Raw genomic sequence first — 15,418 nt, forward strand, 5'->3', positions numbered from 1 at the left:
AAAATAAAAACCCCCTTAAACTGCTGTTTGGTAATAATGTCACAACACTCACAGAAGCTCTTTTGAAATCACTGCTTAACAGGGCTCCCAGTGGTGCGTTGCTTAAAAAGGCATTAATTATCCTAAAGTGAATATCTGTGGCAGAATTCACACTGATTATCCTCCTTGGGTCAGTTTTAAGTCTGCTTAAATTTTTAATACATTCCACACTTAAGCTATGTGACCGTCACACAAATTAAATCGCTACTCTCTTTTCCCCCCTCTTCCCTCTATGAAATGCAAAGTGTGCTCTGGTTAATAATTTTGTTTTAAGGCCAAACACAGAATCCACAAAATCCAACGGATGCCTGACATCCAAGGACGTTTTGTTGGTTTGAAAATGAATAGCTGTAATACAAGATTCAGTAGATTGATTCAGCAGGAAAACGCTCATACAACTCCAAAAGGGCACACATGATCAAACACAATGTCTGTAAAGGATAAGTTCACCCAAAAATTAAAATTCAGTCTCTCACCCTCATGCCAATAGTTTTTTTTTATAGTCGACAAAATCTTTAGCTGCACATTTTACTTATCAATTTGGGATCTCATGGCTCCTGGAGACTTGGATTATGCTGGACAAGCTGTATGGAGCCATTTTATGTTGTTTTCTTCCTTGATTGTTCTTTTACATTTAAAAATAAGTCCCCATTTGCTGTATATAACATTGTATATCACCGCTTAGTCATCTTCACTTTGTGATGCTTCTTTATTTACGCTACTGTTTAAACATTCAAGGAAAAAAAGTCTACTCACGCCGACGGAGAGGCAGATGACGTTTAGTCGGCCACAGAACATTTCTGGAGCTTCGCAGCAAAACAGAGTTGCAGCATTCTCCTAAAATAAAAACATATAATGACTCCATACAGCTCGTTCTGCATGATCCAAGTCTCCTGAAACCCCAGGATCCCAAACTGGTCTGAAAAGAGGTTATTTACAACCTCGACGCGCAGTCGAGCTCGTGCACATACTACTGTGCATACAATGTGGGCGCTAAGGCTTTTAGCTGAGCAGCTACAGTGAAGATTTCATCTTAAAAAGGGTGTAAATAATGCATTTTCACGCAACACACAAGCTGTATGGAGCCATTTTATTTGTTTTGCCATTCTTTTTCACACTTTAAAACAAGCCCCTATCTTTTTCAGTTGTTTTGAAAGAATGCTGCAACCCCCCCCCCCCCTTTCCATCGACGTGAGGATGAGTAGATAATGACTGGGGTTTTCATTTTTGGGTGAACTGTTCCTTTAAGATATCGGCTTTACCCAGCTACAATCAGAAATAGTCTTTGACATCTCATCGTGCAGCATCAGAGGGAGCTTTCCTGAGAATTATCAGCCTTCAAACAGTAATCTCACTCTACAATGGCCAGTGTTGCTCTGTAGTCTAGCATGACACCGTGACTTCAGTGCAATGCATGACCTTTGGCTTGTATCCGCGGCTCCGGTTGCTGTTTGTGTATTTCCACTTCAAGCGAAGCTGAATGCGCTCCAGAGACAGAAGCACTAAAAAGGCTCTGATGTTATTTTTGTGTTGTGTCAGTCGCTCTGCAATTTTGTGCTCCGCTCTGCGCGGCAGTGTCATTACTGTGCACGAAACTGTCACACACAAATAATTTTTTGCAGAATGGATGAAAAGAAAGCGAAACGAACAAAGACACAAAGCGGCGCAGGGTATAAGACCAGGTTTTAATGGCAATACACAGCAAAAACTTTCATCACTTCAAACATGTCATTCAGTGCTTCACTGTGTCTGTGAGCTTGTCTAAGTGGTGCTATAAGTTTTTGTGTTGCGCAACAACAACAACAATATGGGTTCAATAGCGACAGGAAGACTTATGTGTGAGGAGACGTTGAGGAGGCTGGTGTTTCTTGAAAGAAAAATATAATTTTCTATTTGTTTTGTCCCTCGAGCAGCATCCATTTCAGACTGACGTTCGCTATAATCATCAGGTTCTTATTTTATGACATTAAGGCAAAAATACTTCACTAGATCATGTTTTGCTTTTGCATTTTTGTAAACAAAACAACATTTGTATCGTAAGTCTCTTGAGTTTTCCACTACGGTAATGTTTTGCTTTTTCTGTCCTTCATTAAAGACATAATAGCACATGGAATTCACAAAAGTTAAACTCATGGCAGTTGTTGTTGGAGAACAACCTTGGCTACATCAACAATCGAAAACAACAAGTGCATTATAGTGCTGACCGGATCAAATCAGACCACATCTGATTCACACACGACAAGAGAAAATGTCCACATGACGAGGGAAAAGAAATAACAGACCACTTACAAAACATCTCTGGTAATATATTGTGCTTCAAGGTTGGACTGATCACAATGTTCTTGTAGAAACGGGATATAAACTGACTACGCTTCTATTACATAACACGTCTTTGACACAATGCATGAAAACATCTCCGGTATTTGTGTAATTACTTTCACCTTGAATTGACTGATCCGAAGTCCCGCCACCGTAGCTGCTGTTGCCAGGTCAGACAAGCTTGACAAAGGAAACATCAGCGCTGCAGCGTTTATTACATAGTTTCAGGAAGCCGACAGCAAGGACTGCAGTATGCACAATCAAAGGATATACTGACGATGTTGTGTTTTATACAAAGCAAAACGACACAAATTGAGGCCATTCCGGTCTTAACGAAAACAAGGGGAGCCTTGATTTTTGTGGCTAACGATAATTCACGTTATCTTAATCTTGTCTATTATCTAGAAACAGTCAGCAGCCATCTTATTTTTCCTTTCCAAATCTGTTTAACGTTACCACAGAAATAAACAGGAAGCACACCTTGCTGTAACATTAGCTAACTGTTACTCGTTTGCTAAATTGTTTTGCTAACATTAGCTAACCTAAGCCACCCGTTAAGAGGGTTAAGAGAGTTTTTGAGAGTCACGCAATATATCTTCAGGGAGCCGACAGCAAGGACTGCAGAACACGGCAAAACGACATAAAATGAGGACAGGTCATTCCGGTCATAATGAAAACAAGAGAAGCCTTGGGTTTTTTCTGGCTAATGCAAATTTACACGTTTTCTTTAAAAATAAAGTCAACAGCCAACCTATTTGTCCTTTCTGAGACTTTTTAACGTTACCACCGAAATAAGGACTGGCTGACTCCTCATGATGGCTCGTTAGCTAACCGTTGTTTTTCTAACATTAGCTAACCTAAGATCTGTCTGTGAAGATCGTGGCATCAATATAATGTGTCTTTTACATCATAATGTTACCTTAACCTTAACAAACGTAGGTGTCTTTGGTGATGGTGTTGTTGTTTGGCTGATGGTGATGCTACCACGCAGCCTAATCCATTTTCTATATTGCACAAAATTTTGTCTTTGGTTTTTGGAAACACAACACCTTTCCTCATGGTCGAGGTATCGAGTGATGCTTTCACAGGTCCCCAAGTTACATCTTTGAACTCTCTTAACTTGTTTTTTGGGAAAGTTGACCGAGGTTTATCAGGGTACCCAGCTTACTCAGTTGTTACTGGGGCTCAGAGTGAAAATGGGCGGGACTTAGGAAGGGTCAATTGGACTTGAAAATACTCCTAAATTGTAACCAATATATTATTAATTAGATAAAAAATGAACACAGTGATACACAACTTCAACCGGACTTGTGTTTTTTTTTTTTTTTTACTTGTTGGCTTCTTTTGGAATCAAGAAAAGGCACTTAACTCGAGAGCAGATCAGAATGAACTTTTGTGGCGTAATCATCAAAAACGGTGCAAGACCGCAAGCAGTCCGATGAGGAAGAGGGCACTGGGATTCTGCAGCACTATCGAGAGCGAGACAACTCCACTCAGAAAGACGACGGGTGGCATCAGATTCCTGCTGACGTCGTGCTCAGACTGGAGCTCGGAAACCTCCGACATTGTGTTTGGTGGATTCTCTAATAATGTGTCAGGGGAAGTCTGGGGAGCATCTTTCTCCTCTTCGCATGCCGAGACAGACTGAAGAGCAGAGTTTTGGCTCACCTCAGTGACACCTGTACTCACTGAGGGGTTCTCTGTGAGTTCAGGTAATGGAGGAGCTTCACCTTCTTCCTCCTGACTCTCTACCACAGGAGACAAGAGAGCAGGTGGATTGTCTTCGTGATGTGCTGCAGATGTGGTGGAACCTTCTGATAATCCTTCAGGTTTACTCAATCCCAGTGCAACGTCTAGCTCAGACCCCTGAGTCTCCGAGTCGGCAGGCAGTTCAAGACAAGGACGACTGGCTGGGCTGTCGGTCGATTCTTCCTCTCCTGTTGCTGGCCGCATATTCGTCTCTGCGGTTGTAGGATGCATGATTGAGCCCTCTGAGGGAGGCATTTCCTCTCCGCCAGCCTGAGGGCTGTCTGATGTCGGCCTTAACTCTTGTAGCGGGGAAGGAGTTGAAGCAGGCAGCAGTGCAGAGGGACTTGTGTCTATGGCCTGCTCTGACGTTTGGTTGCCTAATTCACAGTGGAGTCTGGGTAAAGGCTGTGACTTATTTGGCTGGACTGATTCGCTGGCACAGAGTACAAAGGATGAATTAGTTTGCAGTGTGGTTTCGGATGACATACAAGGGAATCGTTCACCTGGGGATACAGTGTGAGAGGACAGTGTGCCATCAACAGATGGGAGCTCTTGGTTGGGTGGGACAGAGGGGCCAGATGGGTGAACTGCAATCTGTTAAAGTAAAAACAGTGAGACAACAGTGACAGCTAGGAGGGTATAAAGACAGAGGAGAAGATTTGTATTCCTCATTAACATTGCACACAGAGAGAGGAAAAGCATTTTACTGCATACTAATGCTTTTCTGACGAACTCATGCTGACATTGTAATTGTGAGGAAGTGCTAACAGGAACAGTTTGTTGGGATTGATGTCTTCTTTCAAAATTATTGGCAAAAAAAAAAAGTACCGTTCTGATGTTTTGACTGCCCTTGTCATGAGTATAAAGAGAAACGTCCAAAGATACTTACATTCAGCACAAGGGCGTCCAAGGGAGAAGAAAATTAGATGAATGTTATTTTTCCCTAATTATTTTATCCTCAAGCTTACCCAATGTACATATTGATCACATATTTTCTTTTGAACACCAGGAACTGGAACTAATGCCAGCCCCGAGAGGAACCTGATTTTCATTTTCCCTTGATTTTTTATTTAAAAAGAGAAAAAAAGCGCTAATAATCAAGAAAAAAGATCTCTGCCTGCTGCGAGGCCGCCGTGACAAACATCCAAGGTCTAATCGAGATGAAATCGGATGAATATGAAACAAAACGAGAGTAACAAAAACGGCACCCAGAAGAACAAGTGCAAGAGCAAGGCACAGGAAAACACAGATAACAGACGGGCTGAGGCAGAGCATGTATTAATATACAGATGGTGAATATGTCATTCTCACGTTCCCAGGTGAAAATCCAGCTGTGACCCGGTATCCTTTTACGAGGGCGGAACAAAAGAATTACAACGACGCTGATTAAAACGTAATGTTGTATGCTGCAATTTTTGTTATTGGAAATTTTTGCTTCATAAACTCACGCCAAATATTTCCCAAGTTTGTCGTTTGTCTCTCGAGAGCACTTTGTTTAACTCTCAGAGAAAAATCTATTAAGACTTGATTTAACAGCACCGCAAAACGAGTAAAACACAAAAGGGAAACCGAACTTTTGTGCACAACTGAATGTTCAGCGAGCGAGCTATTCAAACCTGGCAATTAAACTGACAACGTTTAATTTGAAAATGATCACACAGAACTTTTTCACCAGTAATAAAGTTTGACTGTTTAAATCCCTGAATACCCCTGAATTAGATGCTCAGCATACACTGGATGGTGTTTGGTGTGTAGAAAACATTTGGAGCTGATGTTCATACAGTAGTTGACTGGTTCACTGTTAATTTTAATGCTCGACCAAAGGGAAACAGCATGCATGTGAATAGTGATGTGAATACTGGATGAGTTCATGCCTCACAGATACATCTGTAGTATCAGGAAGACGTTAATGCAAAATCACATGTTATTATGTTAATTAGTCTGGGCTGTCTGAGGTAGTTTATCAGTTTTAAGATGAACACCTATAACTTCCTTCTCTTCTGAAACATACATTTCTTCTAGTCTGATATGTTTTATGCATGAAACTGTTTAAAATGTAACTTTTTCTGACCAAAATACAAAAGTAAGCCTGATGGTAGTCTTGGTTTTAAGTTTCTCCAAAAACGTACAGACTGTTACCACTCTCATGGCATTACATTGGAGAGGGTTATCCTAGCTTATCATAAAGACAGGAAGAGACTCCAGGAAGTCATCGCCAAGAAATACTCTCTAAAAATGTTGATTTCTGTATAGATTAAAACAAATGATTATTTTTAGAGATGTTATTAGGTGACTTATTCATGCTCCAAACAATAAGGGGGCAGCATATCACCAAAGTAACCGCTAACTGTAGCGGCTGTTAGCTTGTTCGCGAAGTTAACCGTGCATTAATAGTGTTGCTGTTTACACTGTAAGCACTGGAGCTTTTTAAGCGGACAAGCCGTGGCTAGCTGGTTAGCATGCTAACTTCAGTAGATAACTTTGCAACACAATAAGATTTTAGGATGTCAGAATTGCTGTTGATAATTTAAGTTATTTTTAAAAAATGTTTACAACTACATCACTTATTTTTTTAGCTTTGGACTAAGTTTTGGCTCACCGTGACATCGCCCATTGTGTTTGGTATTATGTGTGCAGCCATCTTGGCTTTTTGGAGCCATATTTGGGCTTGAGGTTGGAGCTACGTCTCTATTCTCATTGGATCTTGACTGACAACACGAAGAAATGCCATGGTAGCAACTTGACACTCGCAAGGTAGCCACCTTGGGTAAAGCATACCCTGTTTTATCCATAATTTACAATAAATGCTTTGAACTTAGCTGGTTCTCCTGCCTTGCTTCATATTTTACAGACAGATATGAAATCAAGAGAGTGATCGACAACGAACCACGGAGACAAAATCAGAGGGTGCAATAACATGGACAGCATGCATCATGATATGAGCACAACGTGAAGCTGACGAGGACAGTAACATACAGTACTCGTGCTACAGCAGTGAGAAGCGAGACGTTACCTAAGTTGTTGCTGAAGCTTCAATGAGCTGTGAACAATATAAACAACCAAGCCAATGATGATGTACTTTAAAAGTTGGAAGGAAATGTTTGTTACGTTTTATTAGACACATAAGGGGATAAAGCACTGAGCCTGCTTACCTGTTAAATCAGAATGTGTCAACAACTGCATGCAAATCAAGATAGTTTGAAGATATTACAACTTGTTGTTTTTTGTTGGCAAGTAAGATAATGTGAGGGACTATTTTGACTATTTTTCTATTCTGTTATCCAACAATTTATTCCATTGAAAGCTGCTACCATCTTTCTCATAATTCTTATTTTAGCCTTACCTCGATGTCAATCTTCGGCTGCATGATGACCGGGCAGACAGGTGTAGGCCTGACGAGTCCTGACACGGACGTCCCCGCTTCCTCTGCTGCTGTGAAATAGATAATTATGCTGTGAGAGCCGGATTATTCTGAATAGAGGAAAAAAGTTTTACTGTATTTAAAGGGGAACTCCACTGATGGAAACACTGAGTACAGACTACTTTGCTTCAGATCATTTCTTTCTAAAGTTTTGGGGAAAAAACTTCTGGCCCCTCGTCTCTAAACGTTGTGTGTCTTTCATTACAAATTAAATAACATTTTACACTTCTACAGTCTTTAGCTTTATGACAAACTGCAACTTTCTCTGGCTGAAAATTATCGAAGCATCTATCGTACATATTTTATCCAAAATAAGGTCCCACTGTCTCCCAATGGAAGAGGAGGAACTTCGCCTCTCTATAAAACACACTACTGAATTGCACTATGGGAAATGTAGGATCCAGCATTTTTGAAGCTGGAGTTAAAGAAGACTTAAACTCAGGGCATCTCAGACTCTACTGCATCAATTTCTACCTGACATTTGTTAATCCGTCTCTTGTAATCCATTATATCAATGTTTAATTATCTATATCGTCTTTTTCTCAGCTAGTGATTCGATATGTCACTACTGACAACAGCATTCACACTGTACCTTCTTCCTTTTCCTGGTCATCGTCTGAATCAAAGTCATCATTCATACTGAAAGAAGAAAAAGAACATTTGGGTTATAAGACAATATAAAAACAAAGAAACACAACGTAATGTCTACATGACTTTACACACACATCTAGTGACTACAAAACACTCAGGCCTGGTAATTATTAGTCTATAGACAGTGTATAGAGTGGTCTATACACTGGGCTGATGCAGGGGATGATACGTTTGAAATAAAAAGATTCAGATTAATAACTTTGCAGCCGAGGATGGACATCAAGACAACAAAATGTCCGGATGAAAATGGACTTAACGGCAGCATCTGAATCATCTGACCGATGCAGCAGCCGTGTATGAAAAGAAAGGAAATCAGGCACATTCAAAAGTCTGTCATACAGCATCATCAACACCTGTTCTGGATAATTAGGCTTAATATCTGCTGATGCCGTCCAGCTGTTAATGTGCTGAATTAGCCATTTTAATTTAACGTGGCAAAGTATCTATCTGTACTGTACGTCTTATTTTGGATATCTGTTTCTGATCTGCTAAGTCGCCGAGTCTTTTAAAGCCAGGAGCCTCAGTGATGACCCATCTCATTAGACTGCTCATTAAAATAGAGGGTGAGGTGGGAAATTACTGAGTGCGATATTGTTGAATGATGGTAAGGGTCACTGAACAGTGCAAGGATAATAATAAAAGCCAGTAGAGGTTATATTTCTGCACTGAAGTTGATGAATCAAATTTTGATGTCAGTAATTAGGGGAATTTCATGTGCGGTCACATCAGATCTTCAATGTAAATTAATTGATAACCTGCAGCCGTGATTTGTTTTAAAATCACCTGCAAAATAAAGCAGCAGAGAGGTTTTTTCTTGAAGAAGTTACTTGTGTCGAAAGAGGGTTAAGGAGGGGGTGCAACATTGCCGAGAGAGGCAGCGGCTGCCAAACGAAATACAGGTCAACAAGTGTGATAAGCATGTGACAGGAGCTGCACAAATAGAGTGGGGATAGCCTGGCAAGCTGTTCATACTCCTCGTGCTTTTTAGTCCACTTAAGACTTTGATATCAGCTGCGCAGGTTTAAGATCTGATAGAGATCTGAAGAAGATCTTTGCATTATACATGTCTGGTGATGTGAAGTCGTAAATCACTAAGCTGTTACGCTGTTAACTTTTTAACAAGTTTTCAAGCGCATGAGAGTCACAGCGTACTCAACGATAATTACAAAAGGAAGAGATATGAAGAGACAAGGTGACATAACGTTGCTCTGGCCCAAGAATCTCAGGCACGTCTTGTCCAAACTGAGGAGATGTGGCTCTGTTTGACCCATGTCACATTGCAAAACTCTGGGTATTTCGAGCATGGCGTCTTCTACAGTGGACAGATATTTGGAAGCCATTTGAACCATTTGAGCTGGAGTCCCAACCACCAAGTCACCCGTGACCGCTGATCTGTCGGTTGGTTGGTTTGTCAGCAGGATTACACAAAAAACTACTGAACTGATTCCCACATCAGCAATCAGGCATATTAAGGTGGCTGGAGTACAAAAAGGGACTGTTAGGTCTTGACTGAGGTATGCACTCTACTGCCATTCTAGTTATCCTTGCATCTCTTTGTCATTTTGAGTTTGCCTCCATATGTTTTTAGCAGAACATAATACCCAGAAAGCAAAAGTGTTGCGGCCGATATCTGGCCCACATACCGTGTGGACTGATGGCACCTGTGCGGTTCCGCTCCAGTAGCAGGCCATAGCTTGGCCAGATATTCTGTTCATGCTCTATCTATCTATCTATCTATCTATCTATCTATCTATCTATCTATCTATCTATCTATCTATGTCTGTCTGTATTGCTAGCTTGCTATGTCAGCCAAGAATCTAATGAACCAGAACTGACCCAGATCTGGGCCGCAGTTCATTCTATTCTGGTGGTCTGGATCTGGCTCTAACCTCCTGGATATCAAATGTTACATACATGATACTTCATGCAATATTTGTGAGGTTACAGTGACCTTGACCTCTGACCACCGACTTCTAATCGATTGATTCTTATCTATCCATGAGTCATAGTGAACAAATTTGCAGAAATCCCATCAAGGCTTTCTTGAGAATGAGACAACTAGAGGTCACAGTGACCTTGACTTCTGACCTCTGGCCGCCAAATTAAAATCAGTTCATCCTCGAGTCATAGTCGACATTTCTCCCTCAAGGTGTTCTTGAGATATTGAATTCACGAGAATGGGACGGACAGAGAGACAACCTGAAAAACATAACGCCTCCGGCCACGGCTGTCGTCGATGCAGCAGCATAACAACCAGACAGGTCAATAAAAAAATCAACTAAATGAGAGAATATGTTTTTGTTCTGTCTCTGACTGAAAATACATCTTTCCACTCCAGTGGACGTTCTGCACCATATTCTGCCTATTTGGATTCCACCTTTTTGTGTGTTTTATTTATAATAGTAGTTTAAATAAAGAGCAATATTATATAGTTTTCAGATTTCTCTTCATCTAAACATAGGCCCATTTTATCTAAATATAGGTTCAATGGGCAGAATGTATCCTTTGGCGCAGAGTGGATGGATGTATTTTCAGTCACAGAGAAAAGACGTACAAAAAAAATATTAGTGAAATCTGGATGAAAGTGTTTCTTGTGTCTGATTCGGTTAAAAACAAACATTAGGAAAATGTTACTTTGTGAATTAATAATTCATGCGTGAAAGAGTCGGACTGACTCAGCAGTGAGTTGATGAAAAAAGATCAGCACTGAGGAGAAACTCGAGATATCGAACCAGAAAACCAGCTCTGCAGCTGCTCTGTTTTCTGTTTTCACTATCAGCTCCATCACATTGTGTGTTATCTATGTTTAACTAAGGTGGACACACTTCAGTTAAATATAAACTAAACCAGCAGCAGGCTTCCTTCAAACCCGCTGTTGTTAACATACAGTAAGTAATACATTCTGGTGTCGACACTGATTTGTTGTTAATGTGTTAAAAACCAATTATCAGTGAACTTCAAAGCACCTAATGAAGCTTTAATGGTTGCTATGTGGGGGTGCCGGCACAGTTTCAGCTCCCCAAACTCCTCCTTTTCAATCAGTGACTCATCCATCCCTGACAGCCCATCTGGTCCCGTCCTACTTCCAAACAGCTACCGCAGAGAAGACCTACATGACAACTATCAGTTTATATCTAGTTTGCTCCCTTAATGGGTCCTCATAAGCTTGGAGGATCTTCCCCCGCTGTCGTCTGTCTCTGGGAGGTTTCATCACACGCTATCAAGGCGTTTAGAGGTTCCTCTCGGGGATTAGTTGACTTTAATGACGTAAAGAAGGGGGATTTTTGTGTGCCCATTCTCCGACAACACAAGGGAGGGAGGCAGATCTTCTCCAGTGACATCGCTCCGCTCATCGTCGACTCTGATAGAAAAGGTCAGAAGTAAATTTAATGCAGGGAAACGCCTGGCCTGAAAACGACACCTGCCCTTTGCCTATTTTGATCGCCGACACACACCACCGAATGATTGCCATTCTGAAGGGGGTGTGTACTCCTTGTAACTCGTTCCACCTCTCACACCAGCCATAAACCAACTTTATGAATATTTAACTTTGATTCTCGTTCTTGCTCTCTCAAACTGCGCAGCTGTGGCTATTAACAACCTGCTTTACCTCAGATTTAAGCTCTTTTTATGCTGAATGCATCCAGGCAGAACCAGTGAATAAATCTGAATGCCCATGGCACAAAACCTCAAGGGAATTAGGAGGCAACTGGAGCTCTGCAGCTGCTGCACAACCCCAATATCTGCCGCTTTTATTACTTCTGTGCAAAGTTCGACTATGCGTTCATTCTCTGGGTCTGAAAGTTGTCTTATTCAGATATGATTGTGTCTTTGAGGATCTTAATTAAACCTTTAATCAGATGCTTGGACACCTTGCAGACTGAGATTTTACAAACAATAAGGGTAGATGAGTAGATCAATCTGGGGAGGTCAGAGGTCAAAGGGATCTCAAGCAGACAGTGGACAAAACAGTGTATCCTCGGTCTGTGACAGGATATTTACCTGTAATCTTTTGGAGGTTTCAGGATACCTTTCATTTGCTGCACGTCGACGTTTGTAAGAGCTGAATCGTCTTCGTAGGACAGGAGCAGAGTGACCACATAATTCATAGAGGAGTTATTAGCCCAGTAATCACCATCAGAGGTTTCGTAGCGAACCACAAACTCAATGCGAGAGCCGTGTGTGATGTAGGGTGGTGCAAAAGTGAGCTTGAAGGTGAACTGATCAGTGGCCCCATCATTGGACCCCTGGACATACTCTGCTGGGTGATCATAGTAAGTAGCCCAGCTGTCCATGGTGGACCTGATGTAAACTGCTTTGTGGAAGGAGATGTTCAGGACTCGCACTACCCCAGTGAAGGCAAGTGGCTCATTCTCAACTGGAGACATCTCCTCAACCTCCAGTTTATTGGCGTGCACAGCCTGCAGCAGGGCTCCTTCTGAGGGCGCATGAAACTCTGGGTGCACTTGATAGGTCGGCTCTCGCTCCGGCTTTCGGTACTTCGCTTCCTCTTCCTCCCACCTGGCGCTCTCCTCTTCATCGTCCGAATCAAAGGCAACGAATTCCTTCACGTCCACCAGGTCCCCACCTGTGGTGTCGGCGAACGACACTCTCTTGGCGGCGGACAGCGCCAAGTGGATCCGCATGTACTCAGCCGTCTCATCGTAGATGGACGCGCCTCGCTTTCGAGGCACCGGGGAGCATCTCGGGATGATGTGGACGCTCTCGGTGTCATCGTCTTCATCATCATCATCGTCGTCATCATCCCCATTACGATCCTCGTCCATCGGGGATCTACCTTCAGCCTCCCCGGTCGACTTGCGCGTTTTAATCGTGGTGAAAAGGCCCTCCGCAGTGGGTATGCTTAAAAAAGACATGTTTGCAGATGTGCACACTCATGGAAGCTGCACGCTGAGCAGTGTACATACGGCGTCTCCAATAATAATAATAAATAAATAAAAACACACACTACCAAACACTCATGGTTTGCGCCGCGGTGGCCAGTTGTAGATCCAGCGCTGTCCCCGCGTTACGCACAGCCTCTCCGGTCAACGTGTGGCGTTAAATGTCACCCATGGAAAACGTGTCTCCGCTGCCAGCCCTTGTGATCGTGTATCCTCTGGTTAACATGACTTTATGCATCGCAGTTTGGCTGCTGTCGCGGAAGGAGCAGCCTCTAATTATAGCGCTGACCTACCGGACTCTCCATGCCCCAAATGTGTCTTTTAAGTTGGTATCATCCTGCGACCCCCCCTGGTTCCGTTTGGTTCGGGCTGGCTAAACGCCCACTACTGGAAATGGGATATTAAAGTAACAGCCATCATATCGGCCACTGCCAGTCATACGATGAACATAGTCAATTATCAGTATATAAAATGTATTTCATCAGCATGGTTGAAAGCAAAAAGAAGCTAAATTATTAACATACAGGTCATTAATTTAATTGCTGCTGTATGTAGATTACATTTCTTACAACAAATTAATATCCCTGCTGCAGCTGCAAGGCTAGTCTATGATACATCAGGCTATTCAGTTTAGTTTTCAGTTTAATGTTGCCCTTGTAACAGAGCCGGCCCAAGGCTTTACAGGGCCCTACGCAGAATTTCATTTTGGGGGCCCCTGCCCATAGCTAATTACGCCACCCACCTCAGCACCGCCAATATTAACCATATACTATCAATGCTAAATGGCAGTTACATTTAGCAGCTCCTTCCTCAGTAGCACACATATGTCTTACAACGTCGGCCCGACGAACTGAAGATACGCTGGAAAGGCACAGTGTGGGGAGCGTCTGCTAATTGGGAGGATGTTGTCGACATGTCGGCATTTGGTCGACATCTTGCTAACTTCCTCCCAATTAGCAAATGCTCCCATTACTTTGTCTCTCCAGCATAACTCCCGCTGACGTTTGCAAGGTGTATGTGTGCTACTGGGGTCAGGTGTCATAATATAATGTAATATAATATAATATAATATCGCCCTGTGATGAACTGGCGACTTATCCAGGGTGTACCCTAGCGTCACCCAATGTCAACTTGGATCGGCTCCAGCCCCCATGTGACATGGATAATACAATATAATATAGTATAATATAATATAATATAATATAAACTTAATTTCAATGGCACCTTTCAAAACCAACATATTCACCTTTCAAACCGACATATTAAACAAATAAAATGCAATAAAATCAGATGCTTATACTATTATACTATATACTACTATACTATATTGCTGCAATACTGGTGCAAAGAGCAGTAAATAACAGTAAAATGCTGCCTCTTGTTTGTTCTGAATCTGCAAAGTAACTAGTAACTAGATTTATCAAATAAATGTAGCGGAGATGAAGTATAAAGTAGCAGAAAATAGAAATACTCAAGTAAAGTACCTCAAAATTGTACTTAAGAACAGTACTTGAGTAAACTGACCTTTTTTATTCATTGTATTCATTTATTTACATTTTTTACTGCAAATCAGTATCGGCCCCAAATATTGTTTTTTAGTCTCCTTGATTTCTAATAATCTGCATCAGTATCGGCCCCGAAAAAGCCAGTCGACCCCTAGTATATACAGCAAGACTCTATGAAATAACCATTTCCAGTAGCAGGGGAAAGATGGCTGAGCTGTAAAACAACAGAAATAAATAAGCCTGATTAGGTCGTAAATGCGTGTGCCAATTTCCCTCCGGGAATCAACACATCCTGCTGCCGTCTGTCACAGTCTGTTTAAAAAAGAAGCGTTTTCTCTGTGTTTTCAGATAAATGACATCCCCTCGTGTGCTTTATATTCACATTGAGAATATGTGTGCAAACCATGAATTTGGAAATGGTTATTAAAGACTCCATCTGTGGCTATTAATGACCAAAAGCTTGTTTTGAAACTGCCCCTGTCGGTGTCAGAGCTAAGGCTGCTGGTGGTGGTGGTGGGTGTAGATGGGGGGTGGGGGCCCAGTTAGGAACATTGTGTCCCCCTGTCCATAATTCGTAATGGCTGGCCTGCATCCAAACAATCACACAGGCGACTGTTAACGCCCACAGCCCTCCACTGTATTCATCCACATATGAACACAAGTCTTTGTTTACATCTGGTTTGACACTTGAGGTCTTGAACCATAAGTGAGATTAATTACACATTTCCTACATTTTAATATCTGATGCTTAAGGATGGAAGGATCTGATGGAAGTTTAAGTCGTGCTTAAGTCATATAATGTGCAGCCTGTTGGATATTAAACGTACAAA

The 15,418-nt window shown here is 41.8% G+C and overlaps 1 protein-coding gene across 4 annotated transcripts; it reads right to left on the bottom strand.

The window, feature by feature from the left end:
• Positions 1-1,705: 1,705 nt before the first annotated feature.
• LOC311265549 (protein phosphatase 1 regulatory subunit 3A) lies at positions 1,706-13,404 on the bottom strand. Of its 4 annotated transcripts, none has more exons than XM_084367320.1 (5): positions 12,182-13,404; positions 8,121-8,167; positions 7,451-7,539; positions 7,121-7,147; positions 4,563-4,701 (listed from the first exon to the last, which is right to left on the bottom strand). In XM_084367320.1, the coding sequence occupies exons 1-4, from the start codon at positions 13,054-13,056 to the stop codon at positions 7,121-7,123; spliced, it is 1,038 nt and encodes a 345-aa protein (XP_084223446.1). In that variant the 5' UTR covers positions 13,057-13,404; the 3' UTR covers positions 4,563-4,701. The 4 variants fall into 4 exon arrangements, with proteins under 4 accessions (XP_084223444.1, XP_084223445.1, XP_084223446.1 ...); XM_084367321.1 differs by having other exon boundaries at positions 7,451-7,536; positions 12,182-13,401; XM_084367318.1 differs by lacking the exon at positions 7,121-7,147 and having other exon boundaries at positions 1,706-4,701; positions 12,182-13,399.
• Between the last annotated feature and the right edge of the window lie 2,014 nt (positions 13,405-15,418).

Source organism: Pagrus pagrus (genome assembly GCF_965226575.1).
Source record: "Pagrus pagrus genome assembly, chromosome: 11".
Lineage (NCBI taxonomy): Eukaryota > Metazoa > Chordata > Actinopteri > Spariformes > Sparidae > Pagrus > Pagrus pagrus.

What these genes read in the sequence shown, in the direction of transcription:
- LOC311265549 (XM_084367318.1), bottom strand. Translation starts at nt 13,056, where the DNA reads ATGTCTTTTTTAAGCATACCCACTGCGGAGGGCCTTTTCACCACGATT. An exon ending in AAACCTCCAAAAGATTACAG is followed by an intron (nt 8,168 to 12,181) that starts GTAAATATCCTG and finishes TTCTTCTTTCAG; the next exon opens with TATGAATGATGACTTTGATT. An exon ending in TGACCAGGAAAAGGAAGAAG is followed by an intron (nt 7,540 to 8,120) that starts GTACAGTGTGAA and finishes TCTATTTCACAG; the next exon opens with CAGCAGAGGAAGCGGGGACG.